The 23088-nt window shown below is 41.1% G+C and overlaps 3 protein-coding genes across 3 annotated transcripts; all 3 read right to left on the reverse strand.

Moving 5' to 3' along the window:
* Positions 1–4596: 4596 nt before the first annotated feature.
* Positions 4597–5556, reverse strand: LOC150068885 (olfactory receptor 7E24-like). Its single transcript, XM_090342065.1, has one exon. The coding sequence runs from the start codon at positions 5521–5523 to the stop codon at positions 4597–4599; it is 927 nt and encodes a 308-aa protein (XP_090198191.1). The 5' UTR covers positions 5524–5556.
* An 8930-nt stretch (positions 5557–14486) lies between these two features.
* Positions 14487–15428, reverse strand: LOC150068886 (olfactory receptor 7E24-like). The gene has a single exon (XM_090329462.1). The coding sequence runs from the start codon at positions 15426–15428 to the stop codon at positions 14487–14489; it is 942 nt and encodes a 313-aa protein (XP_090185588.1).
* Positions 15429–21600: 6172 nt separating this feature from the next.
* On the reverse strand, positions 21601–22557 carry LOC150068887 (olfactory receptor 7E178-like). The gene has a single exon (XM_090329472.1). It carries the CDS (start codon positions 22555–22557, stop codon positions 21601–21603), a length of 957 nt encoding a protein of 318 aa, XP_090185598.1.
* Positions 22558–23088: the final 531 nt, after the last annotated feature.

Here is a 23088-nt window from a genome sequence, read left to right on the forward strand (position 1 = left end):
CTGTAGTTCTCTTTCTTTGATGAATCTCTGTCTCGTTTGGGGATGAGGGTTATACTGGCTTCATAGAATGAATTTGGTAAAGAGCCTTCATTGTCAATTTTGTTGAAGAGCTTAAGGAGTATTGGTGTGAGCTCTGCTTTGAAGACCTTATAGAATTCAGCTGTGAATCCATCTCTCCCTTGGCTTTTCTTAGGTGGAAGTCTCTTATTGCCATTTCGATTTCAGTGCTTGAAATAGGCCTGTTTAGTTGGGATAGTTCTTCTTCATTCTGTGTGGGTATGTTAATATTGGCTAGGAATTCATCCATTTCTTCTAGATTCTCAAATTTGTTGGCATAAAGGTTGGAGAAGTAATCCCTCATGATACTTTGGATCTTGGTAATTTCTGTCGTGATATTACCATTTTTGTTTGAGATTTTGTTTATTTCAGTATTCTCCCTTCTTTTTTGGTAAGATTTGCTAAGGGTCTGTCAATTTTGTTAATTTTTTCAAAGAGCCAACTTCTTGTTTTATGGATTCTTTCTATAGCTTTTTTGGACTCCAATTCTTTTTATTCTGCTTTGATTTTAATAATTTGCTTCCTTCTGCTGCTATTAGGGTTGGTTTGTTGCTCTTTTTCCAGGAGCTTAAGGTGACACATTAACTTGTTGGTTTGCGATTTTTCCAATTTGTTAATGTCGGCACTCAGACCTATAAATTTTCCTTTGAGTATTGCCTTTGCCATGTCCCAAAGGAGCTGGTATTTTGTGTGCTCCTTTTTGTTAAATTTCATAAACTGTTGGATTTCTGTTCTGATCTCCTCGATGACCCATTGGTGATATAACAATGTATTGTTCAATCTCTATGAGTTACAGGGTTTGCATTGGTGGAGGTGGGTGCTCAGTTCCAATTTGATTCCCTTGTGGTCTGAGAGTGCAGGGAATAAGTTCAGGGTTTCTGAATCTGCTCAGGTTTGTTTTATGCCCTAAAATGTGGTCTATTTTGGAAAATGTTCCATATGCTGTTGAAAAAAACGTATATTGTGTTGTTTCTGGGTGGAATAATTTGCAGATGTCTGTTAGATCTAGTTGGTCTATACAGGTGTTCAATTCTAAGGTTTCTCTGTTGAGTTTTTGCCTTGTTGATCTGTCCATAGGTGAGAGTGTTAAAGTCACCAACAATCACTGTGTTTCAATCTATGTATGGTTTCAGGGAAAGTAAAGTTTGCTTGATGACGTTCAGAGCTCCAGGATTAGGTATGTAGATATTTAGGATCGTTATGTCCTCCTGGAGGAGAGATCCCTTTATCAATATGTAATAACCTTCTTTGTCTTTTTTCACTAATTTTAGTTTGAAGTCTATTTTATCTGATATGAGGATGGCAATTCCAGCCTGTTTATGGGGCCGTTAGCTTGATAGAGTTTATTCCATCCTCTCACTTTCAAAAAAGCAGAAAAATGGATCTTGCTTTTTGATCCAACTTGATAGTCTATGTCTATGTTTAATTTGAGAATTAAGTCCATTGATATTGAGAGTCAGGATTGAGAAATATTTATTAGTTCCTGTCATTTTTACAAGCTTTCATTAGGTCCTGTGTCTTGACAGTTCTTGTGGTACTTAGGTGTTATGAGTTTTAGGTGCTTTGTCTTTGTCTGTATTACATTTGTGTTGTTTTTCTATGTGTAGAATATCTTTGAGAATTTTCTGGAATGTAAGTTTGGTTGCTACATAATGTTGCAGCTTTTCCCTGGAATGGAATGTTTTATTGTTCCCTCAGTTATGGATGAGAGCGTAGCTGCGTACAGTATTCTTGGTTGGTAGTTATTTGACTTCAGGGCATGACATATATGCTTCCAATGTCTTCTTGCTTACATGGTTTCTGCTGAAAATCTGGGATTATTCTGATTGGTTTGCTTTTATAGGTGATAATTTTCTTACTGGCTGCTTTTAGGATCCTATCTTTGGTCTCTATTGATCCAGTGTGGATTATAATGTGATGGTGGGATGTCTTTCCTGGTTAGGTCTGTTTGGGGTTCTAAAAGCTTCTTGTATCTGGATGGGCCTGCCCTTCTGGACATTTGGGAAATTCTCTGAGATGATTCCCTGAAGTATATTTCCAATACCATTGACCTCTTTCTCCAGACCTTCCTCAATACCAATTAGCCTTAAATTAGGCTTCCTAATTGTATCTTGGACCTACTGCAGCATTTTCTCATATTTTCTGGATTTGGATTGACTCGTTTTCTGTTCTTTCTCTATAAAAACTAAATTATCTTCAACCCCAGAAATTCTCTCTTCTGCATTGTCTAATCTGCTATCGAAGCTTTCTCCTTTATTTCTTCAACCCCCTTGCTTCTAATTGCTCATTTTTGATGCCTTGCATCAACCTTTATTATGGCCTCCTTTATGGCTTCCCCTTTTTCACATATCACCTTGTTTATGGTTTTCTCTTGATTAGCTATGGCTTCCTCCCTTATCTCTTTCTATATGTTTTCACACTTTTTATTAATGATGTTTATCAATTGCTTTTGTATAGCATTTGGAAGACTGTCCTCTCCATTTGCCACTGACTGCTCCATTGCCTGTTTATGTTAGGTGGGAGATGCTATTCCTTGATTTGACATTTTTCTTGAGTTTCTTGTTCTGTCCATCTGAAAATGGGAGCAAGATTAATACTAAACAAGATTATAATTTTTCAGCTATAAGCAACCCAGACCTTTTGGTTTGCTGACAATAGATGTTTGCTCTTTTAGATTGGTAATATGACTCTCTCTTTCTTTTTTGTGCACTTACATACAAATCTAATACAACCACAGCTTACTGATTTAGGACCAAAACAATAAGCCCCTCAATCCAATCTCTATTGAGCATTGCTCAACAACCATCAAATGTAGATTCATGCATTATAAGGGTTGAAGGATGAACAGACGCCCAGAGATAGGAAAGTAACATGAAAGACGACAAGGGAGGTAGGAAAAGAATACTGCAGGAGTGTAAGATTATTATAGTAATGAAGAAATGGTATCATGTAAGGATAACTGACCTAAGGTGATAGACAGGTAGAATATTTGAGTAGAAATTTAGATGAGCGTAGATAAAACTTATGACAATATGAAGAGTAATAAGAGGAATATATAGAGAAAAGAGCGGGGTAGATATAGGAGATTTCAATGATACAAACTTTAAAAAGAAAAAGAAAAAAAACAACAAAATAAAAGAAAACAGAACACACACACACACACACACACACACACACATACACACACACAAAACAAAAAACAAACCAAAAAAAAGAAAAGGTGGGCGGAGATTCCTCACTGTTGTGAGTTCTTACCTAAGGGATACAAGGGTTGGGAACCAGGAGTTTAAAAAGCAGGTGATTGTATCAATATGGATATAATTTTTATTCAGACTGTACCCAAAGTTGTCACTGTGTTTCTAGAAACCACCACAGTGACAGAAGTAATGCGGGAAAAGAGAGGAGAAAAACAAAAGGAAAGAATCATAACATTAGAAAAAAAGGTGTAGGTAAAATGGCATAGAGAAAAATAAAAACACCTAAAAATGCAAATGAAAAGGGGTAGAAGAAAAAAAAAAGAAAATGGGTATTCTTCAGGTTTTTTTTTGGGGGGGGGGACAGGATAGGAAACTTGTGTCTCCACTAAATTCGGGATCCAAACACTTCACAAAGTCTTTTTCTCTTGTGATTTGGCTTTGCAGTTTTTCGGCTCAGATTGCTTGATTGGTAAAACAAAGCTGAAAGATCTGCAGGCGGCTTTGATTACCAGGTCTGTGGCCTGCGCAGGAGATGGACTTCAGCAGCTCTGGGGCTGGATTTCTGGTTAAGGGATCTCTGGGAAATTCTTTGCCAGTTAGAATGATGGCATTTCCAGCATCACCTCTCAGGTTCCAAATGCTTTGGCTGGGTCTTTGTCAACAGTCAAGATGGCGCTGCTCTCAGCTTTTAAGGGAGGGGTTCCCTCCCAATGGCGTTTCCCGAGTAGAAGTGGAAACTTCTCGGAAGTATTCAAAAATTGCTGAATTCTCCGTTTCTGTGAAGCTGGCAGGTCCATGCATGGCCGGTGTCGGCTCTGGGCTCTCGCAGGCTCTGTGTGGCTCTCTCTGCAGCCAGCGGGTCTGGTCTGCCCAAAAGCACGGCCTGCTCCTCGGCTGGCTGGGCTTCATGCTGTCTGCTCCTGCCTGAATTCTGCTTTTTTCCTCTCTGACTGAGATCTCTGGGTGCTAAAGCTTACTTAGGATCAATTTCTGGTAAAGAATTGTCCCTTAAGCTGCCAGAACTTGAATCTTGGAGGGAGCTCAGTACATCTCACACTGAACCGCTGCCATCTTCCCTAAACTAAGTCTTGAATATGACAGACTTCAGGAAACACTCAAGATCCAAAGTATAGGCATTTTCAAATAAAGCAATGTTCACACGTGCAATATCACTATCATCATCATCATCATCATCATCATCATCACTGAAACCACAAAATTCACAAGTATGCTTACAATTCTAAGTTCTTGGGTTTTGCAGATTTCCCTGATCTACAAACAAAAATGAAATGAGTATATATATATATATAATATATATATATATAATATATATATATATATATTAGGCTGTTATTGTCAGCAGCCTCTGAAGGGCTCTCTTGATGTCCTTGTTTCTCAAACTGTAGATGAAGGGGTTCAGCATGGGGGTGACCACTGTGTATATCACAGAGGCCACTGTCACCGTCCCGGGGACGTGTGAAACAACTGAACTACAGTAGGCGCCCAGGCCTGTCCCATAAAACAAGCACACAACAGACAGGTGAGAGCCACAGGTAGAGAAGGCTTTGTGTTTCCCACTGGCTGATGGGACTTGGAGGACAGAAGAAACAATGCGAGTGTAAGAGTACAGAATGCCTGAGACAGGGAGCCCACCAAAGACTGCAGCAAAGAGAAAGATGAATATGGCAGTGGTGGCCGTGTAATCACAGGCCAGCTTCAGGAGCTGAGGAGGGTCACAGAAGAAATTGGGAATTTCTGCATCTGTACAGAAGGTAAATTGGGACACCACCAAACAATGGGCCAGGGAGTCCAAGAGACTGATGGACAATGACAGAAGGAACAAAAAGGCACAGAGGTGGGGATTCATAATGATGGGGTAGTGGAGAGGGTGACAGATGGCCACCAAGCGGTCATAGGCCATCACAGCCAGGAGTAGACTATCCAAGCAACCAAACACAACCAAAAAGGCCACTTGGGTCAGGCAGCCAGTGTAGCTGATGGATTTGCTGTGAGTTTGCAGGTTCGCCAGCATCTTGGGGACAGTGGTAGAGATGAATCCAATGTCAGCCAAGGAGAGGTTGCTGAGGAAGAAGTACATGGGGGTGTGGAGGTGGGGGTCAGAGGTGACAGCCAGGATGATGAGCAGATTTCCGAGCACGGTGATTAGGTAGATGGATAGGAAGAGCCCAAAGAGGATGGGTTGCAGGTCTGGATCCTCTGAGAAGAGGAGGGAAAATTCTGGGATCCTGGTTAAGTTCTGTGGCTCCATGTTCCTAGGACACCTTTTGAAGAAAGGATAGATTATTGGAATAAATAAAGTAGTATACATGCAGCCAGGTAATGGTCTGCAAAACTTTCTTCAGTGGATCCTGCATAATTCATCATATCCCCATGTGTGTGTGTCTTTGTGTGTATGTATATATGTGTGTGTGTATATATACACATATAATTATATGCATACATAGAGAATTTACTTGTTGATTTATAGGCACATACACCTAAATTCATATGATCATATAAAATAATATTTTATGAAATGAACTCCCATAAAATGAAATGAGATAATTTTTAAATATATTTTTATTGTAATTAATAGAAGGGTTACATTATATTCACCAAATAGAAGGTGCATTGCTTCACAAACATTGATACCCTTTCTCATGATTTTGTCCTCATTTCCCTCCCCCCATCCCTCCCCTCATCTTGTTTTTCCCCTTCCCTATTCTATTTCAAATAAACAAATAAGCATATATACAATATATCAGAAAACAAGGTCAGGTACCATAACAATAAGAGATAACCAAGGAGAGCAAAACAGATGAGAAATAACATAGTACATTAAGGACAACAGTCACACATTATATGGGTCTTATTTCCATATCCTGGAGGTCCTTTCATTTAGCGTCATCCTATATGGCCTTATGTATCTAGGTTTTACTCTATTGTAAATCTCTGCTAGGAGAGCCCAAGGTTTCTACTAATTATGACAAATGAGGAAAACCATTGATCCTGTGTTCCTTTCAGTCTGGCTTACTTCACTTAATAGGATTTTTTTCTAAGTCATCCCAGGAAATGAGATAATTTTTAATTGCCATTGTTGTTTTCTTTTCCTTTTGTTTGTTAGTTTGCTTGTATTTGGGAGCATTAGGGGGCACAGAACAAGTAGAACAAATACACCAGTTACACTAAATAGACACTGTATGGAAAATGAACTGTACATTTTGTGGGTGGGGATGGAAAAGAAAAACTGGGTGAGATTGAGGGAAGACAAAACACGGTTCACAAAGAATTGTACTATTACCTGATTTATGTAACTGCAAACTCTCTGGATATCACCTCTACAATGAAAATAAAAATAAATTCTAAAACAAGTTAGTCAGACCTGAGCACTGAAACAATTCAGGTAAGGTTTCACTGCGTTTTTTTCAGAGGATTACACGCAGGGTGCAGCTGCCTTTGTGGGTTGATTCTGTGGATCTTTTCAGAAACAGAAGTGTAGCTCAGTGGTCCACAACTTATCCAGCAGATCTAAGACCCTGGGGCAACCTGTAGTACTAAATGAAAGGAAAGGAAGATTTGAAGAACTGAGGGGGAAAGGGAGGGAAAAAAGAAGGGAGGGAGGAAGGATGAAAAGGAAGGAAAAGAAGGAAGGAAGAAGGGTAGAAGGAAGGAAAGCAGGGAGATAGATGGGAATGAGTGAGAAGGGACGAAGAGAGAAATGAATAAATGAAGGAAGGCAGGGACAAAAGGAGGAGGGAGGAAACGATGGAAGAAAGAAAGAATGGAAAGTTGGAAGAAAAGGAGGGAAGGGAAGGGAAGGAGGATAGAACGAAGGAAAGAGGAAGAAAGATAAGAAAAAAATAAGGGAGGGAAGAAGAGATGGAAGAAAAGAAGGAAGAAGGAGGAAGACGGAGGTAGGGAAAGAGAAGGGAGGGGCTGGAGGAAGGAAAAACGAAAGAAAGGGAGTAAAGGAGAAAGAGGTGGAAGGAAGGGAGGAGGGGAAGGTGTGAAGAAGGGAGGAAGGAGACAGAGAAAGTGGCTGGAGGTACGGACGTGCCTTGGAGAGGACTAAGCTGGCTCAGCCTCTCTGTCTTTCTGGTTGCAGTGAGACATTTCCCTGTGCATATGCTTTTACTGAAGTCTGTTACTATACAGCTCAGGTTTGAAGACACCAAAAGTGAGAACAAAATAAAGAAACTTTAAATATAACATTTGCCTGCATGTGGGAACTCATTCCAGTGATACCTTGTAGACTGGAAAAGGACCTTGTATCTTCCAATACTCCTCCATTCTAGTTGGCTCTGACAACAATTTTCTCATTAACTTTCTACTTCATATCATTTCCTTTATGTCCCTCCCCGTAGAGACCTTAGGCCAAACAACACTTCGAGACAGCCAGTGTAAAGAACAGAAGAAAATGTCTGCTCTCTATCTTTGGAGAGAAACCTTGGAATAGGAAATATATATATATATATATATATATATAATTTTTTTTCAAACTGGATGTTGGTGGTGGCTCACAGCTGCAATCCTTGCTCTCAGGAGGTTGAGATCATGGTTTGAAGTCAGCCCAGGCAGGTAAAGATTGTGAGACTCATGTCTCCAATGAACCAATAAAAGACGAAAGAGTGAAGGAGAAGGAAGGCAGGGAGGAAAAAAGGAAGTAAGGAAGTAATAAAAGGGAGGTATGGACCAAGTGTTAGAGCACTTGTTTTGAGGGGGGGGGGGGAAGGCTCAGATACAGTGTCAGGAGAACAAGCACCAATTCTGCCACACAACAAAGATTTGGGACAAAAGGTTTATTGATGCTGACATCTACCTGCCCTGTCTTGGCCCAATCTGGGCCAAGATTAGAACATCTGGGAATAAAAGGCCAATCTCTGGCACAAGGGATTTCCAATAACCACAGGGGAGGTAATTGATACAATCTGCAGAAAAAAAACCCAAAGATTCAGAAAGAAATACTTGAGAGAAAACACTATTTAAACAACAGGAGGAAATTTCAGAATCCAAACAAGCCCCTGGTATCCACCTTTCAGAGAAGAAAGCATGAGACATTTCTTTATTTGCCAGACCTGGAGTTTAAACTCAAGGACTGGGCACTGTCCCTGAGCTTTTATTGTTCAAGGCTGGCATTCTACCATTGAGCCACAGTTGCACTTCTGGTCTTTTGGTGGTTAAACAGAGAAAAGGTTCTAAGATTCTCATAGACTTTGGTATCTGGGCTGATTTTAAACCATGATTCTGATGTCTCAGCCTCCTGAGTAGCTAGGATTAAAGGGGTAAGCCACCAGTGCCCCATTCTCCCGTGACTCCTTTTGTAGCAGACCCTCAGGAGAACAGTCCTGAGAAAGAAGACTGTCAGACTAACTATGACATCTCAGAACAGTTCTGAAAAGAACCTGTCACTTGAGACATTTTTATCTATGCGTATCTCCCCCCACCCCGACCCTGATTATCCTATAAAAACTTAGGCAAATATACATACCAGGAAGATGGCAGGAAATTGGCTAAAATGTGTACCTTTGTCCAGCTCTACCATTTAATAAAATCTATTTCTGACAGTCAAAAGCAATTTAAAAAATTGAAATAGCTGAAGGAAAGAATCAAAACACAACAGAAACAATAGCAATAAAATAATAAAAATTAAGCTCTTAATAATGAAATGTCTAAAATAACATTCCCCAGTTCTCTGAATCTGTCACCATGTTTAGTCACATAGAGTGTCATGATTTTTTTCAGTTGGGTCTCAGTGCACTTGAAAGGGAGTAGAGACAACCGAGGTGACACCCTGAAGAACTTGTCCAGGGACCCACAGGTGACACAGGTCACAGAAGCATTCAGCATTGAATCCTGGGCCTCTGAGGTCCAACACTGATATCCAGAAGCGTGAAACAGGGGCCAGAATGTTGGCCTATTGGTAGAGTGCTCTTCTAGCATGCACAAAGGCTCAGGTTCAATTCCTCCGTACCATATATGTACAAAAAACCAGAAGTGGTGCTGTGGCTCAAGTGGTAGAGGTCGAGCCTTGAGAAAGCCCAAGGACAGTGCTCAGGCCCTGAGTTCAAGCCCCAGGACTGGCGAAAAAATGTGAAAGCAGAAAACTAGAGTTTGTTCTCAACTTTCCTAAGGTATATTATATAGAGAGATACATGTATGCATTTCCATAACAATTTTCTGTTGTCCATGAAGAGTAACACAGCACAGAGATCCCTCAGAGATGGGTCCAGGAATGATATCATGGGTGAGGATGGCTGTGAACAGCAGAGACAAAATCTAGGAGCAATAGGGAAGAAACACAGAGTCTCTGAAGCATTTCTGTGGCTCCCCCAGTAATAGCAGCCCTGCTTCATGCAGTTGTTACAGTCCAGACACCCACACATCGCCCTGGTGGTACAGAAAACACCCAGAGGAAACACACAGACATCACCATTGCCCAGGGCAACAGGAACACAAATATCACAGTGAGTTGGTAGAAAAGAGACAGGCTCTGTGGGAGGGGCCGTGGGGTCTTGTTATCTAGATTCAAACCTGACTGCATCTACTGAATAGGAGAACAATGATAAACATTACCAGAAGAATTCAATTTCAGCTGGCTGCCAGTGGCTCATGCATGTGATCCTAGCTACTATGGAGGATGGTCTGAGGATGGTGGTTCAGAGCCAGCCTAGGCAGGAAAGTCCTTGAGACTCCTCTGTGCATTTAGACCTGGAAATGGGGCTGTGGCTCAAGTGGTAGAGTGCCAGCCTTCAGAGAAAAAGCTCAGGGATGAGGGAAGGGTGACAATGTGACAAAAGAAATGTACTCTTTTCTTAACTTATGCAACTGTAACCCCTCTGTACGTAACCTTTATAATAACCATATAAAATGTATTTAAAAGGCTCAGGGATGGCGTCCATGGCTTAAATTTAAACTCTAGGACTCTTTTTCTTACACACACACACACACACACTCACCCCCCCACGAATCTCCTATCATAAGTGTGTCACAAAAGAAATATACTCTTTACTTGACTCATGCAACTGTAACTCCTCTGTACATAACCTTTATAATAACCGTATAAATATATACTTAAATGGCTCAGGAATGGTATCCAGGGCATAAATTGAAAGTCCAGGACTCTTTTTCTTACACAGACCTACACACACACACACACACACACACACACACACACACACACACGACTCTCCTATCATAAGTGTGTGGTTATCTTTATCATAGAGAGAACATGTAGTGACTCAGATTTTTTTCCAGTTGCCTACTCCATGAAAAAGCTATCTGAGCATCATGAATTTGGAAGGCCTGGGATAGATAAGGTTTATTATGTCATGATTAAGACCATCAACACCATAATGATTATTTTAAGGGTGGGAATATGACAAAGCTCCTGCATCCTCTCTGGGTGGAGAGTCTTTAGTTAACTAGAACAGGTATGGGCGGAAAACAGAGCAGTCATTGGAGACCTCTCTCCCCTACTGTAAGTCAGAATATAAGAATCCTAGCGCTCTGAGATAAACTCTACCTCCTGGTAATCATCCTTTCCAGCAACCCCAGCTGGCTCTCAGCATAGTGACCAAGCCAGGTCACTACCATCACTTCTCTAGCGAGGTGTCCAGTAGCACTTACTGGGCTGCAGTGGGTCTTTGCTGAGAGTTGACCTCAGGACACTTGTCGTTTTCTCTTGGTGTGAGATGCTTGGCTCCGTGCTCAGGGCTGGCAGGAAGTCAGGACCACACAGAAGTCCTCTGGTTCTGCTGGTGAGCCTGGCAGAAGGACACACTGCCACACACACCATGGGTCTCCAAGGAGTCAGCTGTAGGGTGGGGATGCAGAATGCGTTCTTATACCAGCTGACCTGGAAGCTTAATGCTCAGAGTTGCTCATTAGTGGAGTTGGTCCATGGAACCTCATTGTTAAGGACTCACTAATCCCCATGGAGAAGGGAAGGGAGAAAGTTAATTGCTAGGAAGATTCTGGCCTTCTTTACCTCACATGGAAGCCAAACGGTCCCCTTCTGATGTCTAAGTAGCAGGGCTTTTATGAAATTGAGACCCTAACTTTTTTGTGTGTTCTGGTGCTTGAGCTCAGGGCCTGTGTGCTGTCCCTGAGCTTTCGTGCTCAAGAAGTGAGCTCTACCATTCCTGTCACAGCTCCAGTTTCAGTTTGTGGTGATCAATTGTAGATCAGGTTTTCAGAGACTTTCCTGCTTTTTACTGCCATCCTCAGATCTCAGCCTCCTGAATAATAGGGCTTCAGATGTGAGTCTCAGTCACCAAGCACACAGTTTTTTTCAATGGAAGTAGGATTTCTTTGAAAGAGAAAACAACCTATCTTCCTATCTTTATTATCACTCAATAGATCCACAAAATGGTTTCAACTTAACATGACAAATTTGAAGATAATGAATCTTTTTTTTCCAGTCCTGATGCATAGCTACTGAAGTCCTCTTTCATCCTTGGGCTTTCTGTTCATCTTGTTAGCTATAACTTTTTCCATGCAGAAGCTTTTCATTTTGATACAATTCCATTTATCTAGTTTCTCATTGATTTCTTGTAATCCTGGCTCATAGGAAGTTTTGACGTGGGCCCTGGAGCCCTAGTGTCTTCCAAACCCCTCCTGGTAAGATTTCCATGATATTTGGCCTTACACTCTCTGATCCATTTAGACATGATTCTGGATATGTTATAGATAGGGTCAGGAGGATAAAACTGGGAGTGACAGAAGGGGAGACATGGTTCAAAAAGTATTGTGTCGGGGCCGGGAGTTTGGCCTAGTGGTAGAGTGCTTGCCTAGCATGCATGAAGACCTGGGTTCGATTCCACGGTACCACATAGAGCTCAAGTGGTAGAGCTCTAGCCTTGAGAAAATCCAGGGACAGTGCTCAGGCCCTGAACCCAAGTCCAGGCATGGCTAAAAAAAAGAAAGATAAAAAAATATTGTGTCCATTCCTCATTACTTGATTCATAAAACGATAAACCCTTGTTTATGAACTCTAAATCTTTAAAAAAATGTGATTGGTTCTGTTGGGGCATGACATATAAGGGTATAGCTTCAGTTTTCTACCTGTGTATAACTTATAACTCCAGCACTGTTTGTTAAGTTTGCCTTTCTTCCATCCTGTGATTTTGATTCCTTTATCAATTATTAGGTGGGTATTGGTTTGTGGATTAATTTCTGGGTCTTCTATTCTATTCTGTTAAATCTCAAGCCTATTATTGAGCCAGCACTAAGGTGTTTTTTTAGTTATTATAATTACTATGGTGTTGTTGAAATAGGAAAGGGAAGGGGGGAAACAAGATGATTGGGAGGGGGTGGGAGAGGGAAATGGGAACAAAAGCGTGAGAAGGGATATCAATGTGTGAGAAGTAATGCACCTGCTATCTGGTGAATGTAACCGTAACCCCAACATACATTATCTCAACAATAAAATATATTGATATTGATATGGTTTTCCTCATTTGTTGTAAGTAAAATGTGCCTATAAATCTGCAAGTCAACACAAATGGATGGTAAAAGCCAAACAAATACATTTGGACATGATAAATTATACAGGATTCTAAACATTCACACAGTGAGACCCAAGGAGATGTCCTTAGCAGAGGATCAGAAAGACTAGATAGCAATGAGCGTATGATCACATCAAATGATTTTTATTGAAATGAGCCCTAAGAAATGGAAACAAGAGGTGTTTGTTAATTTGCTTTCTTCCCCTCCTTGGTTGCTGTTTTTGATTTGTGCACCTTTTGTCTTATATGTAAGTTCCTGTGTTCTGGGGAGGTCAGGGAAGAAATGGTGGGACAGGATTGAACAAATACAGCAGTGATACTCACTGCACACTGTTGGAAGTGAACTCTAGAGTTGGTGACAGAGTGTGTAGGGAGGGAAAATCTGGGAGAAAACAAGGGAAGATGTGACAATTTTCAAAGTGAAATTCACTCATTCCCTGACTCATGTAAAATGTAAGCCTTCAGTACATCACCTTTACCAGAACAATTTTTTTAAAAACAGAAGTGATGTTTTAGAAAACCAACATTCTGTTTGGATAGAAGAGATATTCTAGAAATAAGCCAATAGAGGTATAGTTATGTATTTCCTTGCCAGAGAATGGAAACGTATGTTGTAGAGAAGACAGGCCCTTTAAATCATGGGAAAACCAGATAAATAGGACATATAAAGCAGATTCTTATATATCACCATAAACAAAACAAATCCAAATGATTAAAAAAAAACCTTGGTTCCACGTCTGAAACTATAGAACTGCTAGAAGAAATCAAAACATTTGGAAGTATCAACACAGGTATAATTAATCCTGACACAAAGCAAAGGTATCCAGAGAATAATGGCGAGAATTGACTAAGGACATAATATCAACTTACAATATTGTTTTCAAAAACTAAAAGTTAAAAAGAAATAGTTTAAAAAAACAGTAAAATTGTCAAACTTAATCTTTGTCTGAAATTCATCTAACCAATCTTTAACTAAAATATTGAAAAACAAAGCAAATTTGCCTAGTGAATACATAGGTAAAAAGACATTTGTGAAATGAACATTTGTACAGGTCCAATAAAATAAACAAAAAAAGATAAAGACAAAGAAGTTCAACATCTCTGTGTGAATAAATCACAGAGAATATAAATGAAAGCAAATCAGTTTTTTACTGTTACAGTAGCATATATGTGTCTATTGTTGGCATGCATCATGCTATAATTTTGAGTAAATAGAATGTCTTGACTTTATTACCTTTTCCGTAGATAATTATGCAATGTTTCTAGGGGTTTACTATAAAAGTGTTAACTTCAGCATAAAGAACAGGCACTCCATCTACCACACACACTGTTTTATGAATGTGTGTGCTAGTCCTGAAGCTTGAACTCAGGGTGCTGGGAGCTGTCCTTAAAGTATTTTGCTCCACGCTGGCACTCCATCGTTTGAGTCACAGCTACACTTCCAATGTTTGGTGATTTATTGGAGAGGAGAGTTCACAGACTGCACTGTCTGGGCTGACTTCCAATGGTGATTCTCAATTCTCAGCCTTCTGAGTAGCTAGAATTACTGCTGTGAGCCACTGGCACCCAGTTGCTAAATGCACTTCTGGTTTAGAATATTCTCAAGATAGTATGAGTTCGCCAGGACACAATGTATTGTTAAATAGAGCACGTGAATGTCAAAATGTTTTCCAAATGGAGACAGGATTTGCTGTTTCCTTGAACCCACAGATCAAAATAGAAAACCTTAATGTGGACAGTGGGCTGCTTTGTAGACCAGGAACCAAAGCGCTCTCTTGATGTCCTTGTTCCTCAAACTGTAGACAAAGGGGTTCAGCATGGGGGTGACCATGGTGTATCCCACAGAGGCCACCATCACCTTCCTGGGGGCATCTGAAACAACTGAACTGCAGTAGGCTCCCAGGCCTGTCCCATAAAACAAGCACACGACAGACAGGTGAGAGCCACAGGTGGAGAAGGCTTTGTATTTCCCCCTGGCTGATGGGACTCTAAGAACAGTAGAAACAATTTGGATGTAAGAATACAGGATCCCTGAGGCTGGAATCCCCCCAAAGAATGCACCAATCAGATAGATGAAGAGGTTTTTGGTGGAAGTATAATCACAGGCAAGCTTCAGGAGTTGAGAAGGGTCACAGAAGAAACTGGGAATTTCTATACCTGTACAGAAAGTAAGTCTCAACATCATTAAGCAATGTAATAGGGAATCCAGAAAACTGAGGAATAATGACAGCAGGACCAAGAATCCACAGAGGTGGGGGTTCATAATGATGGGGTAGTGGAGAGGGTGACAGATGGCCACCAAGCGGTCATAGGCCATCACGGCCAAAAGCACACTGTCCATACAACCACAAAAGATAAAGAAAGCCACCTGAGTTAGGCAGCCGGCATAGCTGATGGATTTGTTGTGAGTCTGCAGGTTCACCAGCATCTTGGGGACCATGGTAGAGGTAAAACCAAGGTCAGCCATGGAGAGGATGGAGAGGAAGAAGTACGTGGGGGTGTGGAGGTGGGGGTCAGTGGTGACAGCCAGGATGATGAGCAGATTTCCGAGCATGGTGATCAGGTACATGGACAGGAAGAGCCCAACTAGAGTAGACCAGAGTTCTGGGTCATCAGAGAGTCCTAGGAGTTGAAACTGTGCTAGTCCTGTGTAGTTTCGTGGTTCCATGAAGCTTGCACTCCTTATGAAAAATATACCATTATTGGAATAAATAAATGTAAAGGCAATCAACAATATGTCTATATTGTAAGATTTATATGCTCAAAATCCACTATTCACACTTGATTTTTGCAATGATTTGGATAAAATGGAAATGTGTCCTCAAAAGCCCACATGATGTAAGCAACATTTTGAGAAGGAGAATATGTATCCCTCGAGAAATGGGATCCAGTGCTTCTGTATCACACCAAGGTTTGATTTATTCCTTAACCATGAAAAGAAGATGTAAACCAGAAAGGAAAAGAAAAGAGAGACAGACATATTGATGGAGAAAAGAGTGAGAAAGAAAAAAGAAAGAAGGGAGGGAGAAAGAAAGGAAGAAAGGAAAAAGGAAGGATGAAAGAAAAGAGAGGGAGGGGGAGGAAGGAAGCGATGAAAGGGAAGGAAGGAAGAAAGAAAGGAAGGAACAGAGGGAGGGAGGGAAGGAAGAACAGAGGGAGAAAGGGAAGGAACAAAAGAAAGATGGATGGAAAAAAGGAAGGAAGGAAGGAAAGCAAAGGCAAGGAGGAAGGAAGGAGGGAGAGGATAGGTGAAGAGAGGAGAAAGTGTAATTTTAAGATAGCCACCAAGGGATAACAGGCTATCTGGGACAATGGCAGATTGTGTGAACATCCAGAAACAACAATCTCTCTGTGGCCATAATTGCTGGAGCTTTCATAGAATAGAGCTTGACTCCTGCAGATAAACCTGCCAGCTCCACTTCGAGCAAATAATCTCTGCTCTGAGTGTTGGACAGAGACGAGCGGGGACACAGAAGAGAACGGGATGGATGGAAGAATAAAACACGGACAGTGTTTCTGTTCTGCCTGCATTTCCACTCCCTCTTAGGCTTCACTGCTGTTCAGTTTGGACCCAGATGTTGCTGGTTCATGGATGTGGCTAAAGACAGTACCTGCAGTAATTAGCTATGAGTGAGCAAATTATTTCATGCCACTCATAAGTGGGTCCACAGAAAAATCTCCACGGAATTGCTTATCCTGTAAAAGCAGCATGTATAGTTCTTTTTAAAAAAATAATAAGTCAGTTATTAGCTATCTGAATGATCAATAATATTCAACTATATAACGATTGTGTGTGTGTGTGTGTGTGTGTGTGTGTGTGTGTGTGAAGTGTGAATCCAATGTGTAGTCTACTAAATTAAGAAGAATGAAAGACGGGTTGGGTGTGTAGGATAGCTAACCAGGAACCATAGGTATGAGGATCATTTTTCAAACCCAGCCTGGACAAGAAACTCCATGGGTTATTATCTCCAATTAACTGTAGAATTCCGGAAATGGAGGTATGACTCAAATGATAGAATACCAGACTAGAGCCAAATAGCAGGATACAGCCCAGGCCCTGAGTTCAACCCCCAGTATTGGTAATAAAATGATGATGATGATAATAATAATGATGCTGACCTTTTGTCTTATTATCTTGGAGATAATAGATGATTTATATTTTGCTTTTTTCTTGTGGAGAGGAGGAATTGTGGTAAGACAGGTAGAGAGAAATAAGGGCCACACAAAAAAAATCTCAAGTTCACAGTCTAGGATTTGGAAGCCCTGGGGAAAATATTCTTTATTTCTTCCAAGATTAATGTCATATTGTCTGTCTGTCTGTCTATCTATCTATCTATCTATCTATGTATCTACTATTTACTATACATCTTCAGATATATGTGGATAGATATTTATAGATATAAATATAGATGTATATAAACAGTCCTGGGTGAACTCAGGTCCTGGGCACTGACCCACAGCTTAAAAAAACATTATAATAAAGTTGATGAACAGAGGGTTTACAATTACTTACGTTAAATAAAGAGTACTTTTATTTTTTGGACCCTATCACCCCTTCCCCCTCTCTTCCACATTTTCTGTCCCTGAACTTTGTTCTTCAAGGTTAGCAGTCTACCACTAGAGCCACAGCTCCAATTCTGATCACTTTCAACATTAATTTCCTGAAAAAGGACATGAGACACCTGCTCTGAATGAAAAAGTGCACTCATAACCTAAGCAGGACATAAAACAAAGGCTCTGAGAGTCTCACCCCTTCACCATAAGTGAGAACATAAACTTCATAGACCTCCAAGCTGAAGCCCTTACATACCTTATACCTTACTGTCTGGCTGCTCCCACCACACTTTGGCTCAGGAGGTGAAAGCGAGTTTGGGCCAGTCTTTCCCAAATCCCACATGCCCCATAGCACTTACTTGTTGCACTAGAGATTTGCTGTGATACAACCAGAGAGCATTTATTTTCTGCCCCTACGTCTTGCTTAGTCCGAGCTACCACAAGCTCGGTGCTTGGGGCTGATAGGAAGATGTGACAATACAGGTGTCTCCTTGTACAGGTGAAGAACCAAGCAGGCAGACAGTGTGATAGAAATGCATGAGGCTGGAAAGAGACAATTGGAGGACAAGAAGACAGAAGGGATATTTATAATCAACTGATGTCGGGGCTCAACACACCATGCTGATCATTAGTCAAGTTGTTGCTCATACACTAATCTCTAAGGACTCACTCCTCTCCATGGAGACACAGAAATGTTAATTGTGCAAAGGAGGAAAGATGCAATATGTACTTAGGCCTTCTTAGTGAATGATAATCCTCATTATCCACTGTTGGGAGAAGTTCAAGAGTCAAACCCAGAGGTATGGGGTTACACATCCTCTCCCACGGTGGGGATATCATGAATTAATGCACCACATTGATTTCATAGGGAGTTTGGCCTAGTGGTAGAGTGCTTGTCTTGCATGCACGAAGACCCGGGTTTGATTCCTCGGTACCACATACATAGAAAACTCTGGAAGTGGTGCTGAGGCTCAAGCCTTGAGATAGCCCAAGGACAGGGCTCAGGCCCTGAGCTCAAGCCCAAGACTGGCAAACAAAAAAGAAAAGAAAGGAAAAGAAAATCAATAACTCAACAAGTAGCAGAAATAACCAGGTGATAATGTGCTAAGAACTTGAGTGAGGACATCTTATAAAGTGTTCAGAAAAAAACAACAACAACTCTGTAGTTGCTAGGGCCTAGGCTTCCTTATTGGTGCATTCTCCTTTCTAAGCCATGACTGTGCTAGGATCTTCAGTATCTGATTATGAAAAGAGCAGAATGCAGACATAGTAATTATCTTTGAGTGAAATATTAGTGTGTGTGTGTGTGTGTGTGTGTGTGTGTGTGTGTTAGTTTTTTTTCATGCCAGTCCTGGGGCTTGAACTCAGAGCTTGGGTGCTGTCCTTGTGCTTTTGTGCTCAAGGCTAGTGAGCTGCCACTTGAGCCACAGCTCCACTTCTGGCTTTTTTTTTTGCATAATAACTGGGAATAAGGATCTCATTATCTGCAATGTCAGGTTCCTGAGTAGCTAGGATTACTCAGTACTTGGGTATGAACCAGTGGTGCTCAGCTAAAATGTAATTAATTATTCTTTTGATTTTTAAGTAATTTTACAAAGGGGCTTCAGTTCGATATGTCAGTACATTAGTACAGTGCCTCTAGACCAATATCCTCCCTTTCATCTCTGAATGAAAAGTTTTAACAAGAAACAGAACATGTGTGGACTGTGGCGAACACTGTGGATGGCAAATAGCAAATTCGTCAAAAAAATTTAAAAAGTAAACCCTAAACCCAGAAGTACCCTGTGATCCAACGATATCACTGTTGGGTAGTCATCCAGAATATTGGAATTCACCAGACAGCTAAGATACTTGTACAGCCAAGTTCTTTGCTGCACTGTTCACCATAGCCAAGTCAAGTTATGGAGACAGACCAGAAGCATTCCAATGGAAGACTGGATCAAGAAAGTGTGATGAACACACACACACACACACACACACACACACACACACACAGACATTCACTCACCCATCCAGAAAAATGATAAGTCATATGTAGGGAAATGGATGGACCTAGGAAAAAATTATGTTAAGTAAAGTATGTCAGGCTCAGAGAGCAAAGGATACATGTTTTCTTCCATGAGCAGAAGCTAGATTTAAACTACAATCTTGTGTACATAAACAATTCACTACAGTCTAATGAAATAAATATCAGATTGCTGGACCATGTTTTATTGGGGTGGGGAGAGGTCAAGGAAGGAGGGGCAGATGAATGAAGAGAGGGAGCATGGGCAAGACATTCTTCATATTTACTGTACATAGGTGAAAATAGAACTAGGTAACTTGAAGTGGGATTAGGAGAGGTGAAGAGGCGGTGACATTGATCAAGATACATTGTACTCATAAATATACATGTTGAATCAAAACCCCTTAAAGATAACTTAAAAAAAAGAGTTGTTCTTTTTTTTATTAATTTTTTTTTATTGTAATTAGTAAAAGGGTTACATGATATTTGCCAGATAGAAGGTGCATTAATTCACATACATTGATACCCTTTCACATGTCTTGGTACCCATTTCCCTCCCCCTCCCACACGCCCTACCCATCTTGGTTTTCCCCCCTTCCCTATCAAATTTCAAATACCCAAATACAAATAAATTCAATATATCAGATAACAAAGTGAGATACTATACCAATATGAGATAACCAAGGGACAGCAAAGGAGATGAGAGACAACATAGTACATTAAGGACTACAATCATTCATTATATGGCTTTTGTTTAAGGAACTTAGGCTCAATGGTTTCCTTCATTCGTCATAATCAGTAGAAACCTTGGGCTCTACTAGCAGAGATTTGCAATAGAGCGAAATCTTGATACATAAGGCCATATAATGTGAAGCTAATTGAAAGGACCTCCAGGACATAGAGTTGTTCCTTTTTTTAAAAGTTTTTGCTGGTCCTGGAGTTTGAACACAGGGCCTGGGCACTGTCCCTGTCTGCCACCTGATTTTTTTCTTTTCTTTGATTTTTTTGTTTTGTGCCATCCTGGGATCAGGCTCAGGGCCTGAGCACTGTCCTTGAGGTTTTTTTTTTTTTTTTTTTTTTTTTTTTTTTTTTTTTTTTGGTCAAGGCTAGAACTCTACCTCTTGAGCCACAGCACCACTTCTGGATTTTTTCTATGTATGTGGTACCAAGGGATCAAACCCAGATCTTCGTGCATGCTAGGTAAGCACTCTACCCCCAGGCCACACTTCTGGTCCCAAAAGATTTGTTCTTAAACTGGGTGACAGTGGTTCACTCCTGTAATCCTAGATACTGAAGAGGCTGAGATCTGAGGATCTGGATCACAGCCATCTCTGGCAGAAAAGTCCACGAGATACCTATCTCCAGTTAACTAGCAAAAGGAAATAAAAAGTTGGAAATGGAGCTGTGGCTCAAGTGGTAGAATGCCAGCCTTGAGCACTAAAAGCTCAAGGAAAGTGCCCAGAGCTTGAGTTCAAGCGCCAGGACTATCAACCCCCGCCAGCACAAAAAATAGTTATTCACTATAAATTCTTATGAGTCAGCCATGGAATTCGTCATGGTCTTCTATTGGAAAGAATATAAACAATAGAGGTATCTTTCCGTTTATGATTATTGCTGCACTATTCATAATACACAAGTGCTGGATTCATCCTGAGGATCAATCAACCCATGAGTGGATAAAGACAATCTAGTTGGTATATGCCATGAACATTATTTATTCAGTCGTATTGAGATAGAAAATTAGGTCACTTGGAGGAGACAGATGTGGAGACAATCTTATTTAGTAAAGTAGCAAGCATAAATCCATTTTCAATCACATGTAGAATCTCAACATGTAGCATTCAATGGCATAGACATTGAAGGACTATTTGGGTGGAACCTTGGGAGAAGGAAAATGAGAGGATGAGAGAAGAAGAGTACAAACACATACATTCCGGATGATGGCATAATTATATTCACTAAGACATTCTATTCACTAAAAGTTTAAGAAGAGGTTCTAGGGTAAGGGAGACCATGAAAGGGTAAAAGATTGGAGGAAAAGGGCCCCAGCTCCCCATCTTCCAAACATTCTACCACCATCTCCAAATGGAAGCAAACCAAATCTTGAATCTCTAAGGCTTCCAAGAACATTGTTGGTCGCAACCCTAGGAGAGGAACTCTCCTCTTCACACAGGAATGTGAAATAGGGTTGCCCATAAGAGTGACTGAAATGAGGCTAGCTGCATAGGCATACTTTCCAAAATCAGGTGTGTGCTTTTGGCAGTCTATTCTGACTAGCAGGTTAGAAAGGAGAGCCTGGGCATTGACGATGGGCTGGTTTGCAGGCAAGCCACCAAATTGCTCTCTTGATGTCCCTGTTCCTCAAACTGTAGATGAAGGGGTTCAGCATGGGGGTGACCACGGTATACCCCAAAGTGGTCATCATCACCTTCCTGGGGGTGTGAGAGACAATAGAACTGAAGTAGGCCCCCATTCCTGTCCCATAAAATAAGCTTACCACTGACAGGTGAGAGCCACACGTGGAGAAAGCTTTGTATTTCCCACTGGATGACTGGACTCTCCGAATGGCAGAAATAATTCGAATATAAGAGTACAATATCACTGAAATCGGACCACTACTGAAGAATACACCAAAAACATATAACAATATGTGATTAGTAGATGGATCTTTGCAGGCCAGGGTGAGCAATTCAGAAGGGTCACAGAAAAAGTGACGGATTTCTCCTCTTTTGCAGAAGGTAAGTTGTGACACCAGTACGAAGTGTGCCTGGAAATCTAAAAAACTAATAAAACATGACAGCAGAACCAACAAGCCACAGAGGCGGGGACTCATGATGAGTGAGTAGTGGAGAGGGTGGCAGATGGCCACCAAGCGGTCATAGGCCATCACAGCCAGCAGCGCACTGTCCAAACATCCAGAAAAGAAGAAAAAGGACACCTGGGTCAGGCAGCCAGCGTAGCTGATGGATTTGCTGTGATTCCTCAGGTCCACCAGCATCTTGGGGACAGTGGTGGAGATGAAGCCCAGGTCAGCCAAGGAGAGGATGGAGAGGAAGAAGTACATGGGGGTGTGGAGGTGGGGGTCAGAGGTGATGGCCAGGATGATGAGCAGATTACCCAGCACAGTGATCAGGTACATAGACAGGAGTAACCCAAAGAGGATGGGTTCCACTTCTGGATCATTAGACAGTCCCAGGAGCAGGAATTCCAAGATGGCGGTTTCATTCTGTGCCTCCATATTTCCTGGATACCTTGTGTGAGGGAAGAGATGGATGGAATAAATGCAGCAGGGTTGGGTTCACATGTTTAAAGCTCTATCTTTTGGATTCCAATAATTTGGGATGATGATTCAGACTTCAAGTCTGAATCTTCAAGTCTGATGCACATTAAACTTAAGCAGTATAATAGCTTGGGAAAGGTGTAAATGTTTCTCTACAGAGCATTATATATTCAGAGCAGAATGCTCACCTTTGGGTTGGTTTTGTGGAATCAAAGAAATGGAACAGAAATTGACTTACAAAATGCTTAATTCCTCTGTATAGAATCTTAGTAACAAGGTAAAATAAAAGAAATAGGGAAGTGGCACTGTGGCTCGATGGGTAGGGCGGTAGCCTTGAGCTGAAGAGCTCAGGGACAGCCCCCAGGCCCAGATTCAAGCCCCAAGACCAACAAAAAAGTAAAAGAAAAGGAAATAGGGAAAGAAATGGAATGCAGAGCTTGGATGCCATTCACTAGTAGTGTACTTTCCTAGAAACCCTGAGGTCCTAGG

Source organism: Megascapheus bottae, chromosome 1 (assembly GCF_031878675.1).
Source record: "Megascapheus bottae isolate mThoBot1 chromosome 1, mThoBot2.hap1, whole genome shotgun sequence".
Lineage (NCBI taxonomy): Eukaryota > Metazoa > Chordata > Mammalia > Rodentia > Geomyidae > Megascapheus > Megascapheus bottae.

Bases quoted from the DNA above. Each gene is read 5' to 3' on its own strand.
- LOC150068887 (XM_090329472.1), bottom strand. From the start codon at position 22,557: ATGGAGGCACAGAATGAAACCGCCATCTTGGAATTCCTGCTCCTGGGA.
- LOC150068886 (XM_090329462.1), bottom strand. From the start codon at position 15,428: ATGGAACCACGAAACTACACAGGACTAGCACAGTTTCAACTCCTAGGA.
- LOC150068885 (XM_090342065.1), bottom strand. From the start codon at position 5,523: ATGGAGCCACAGAACTTAACCAGGATCCCAGAATTTTCCCTCCTCTTC.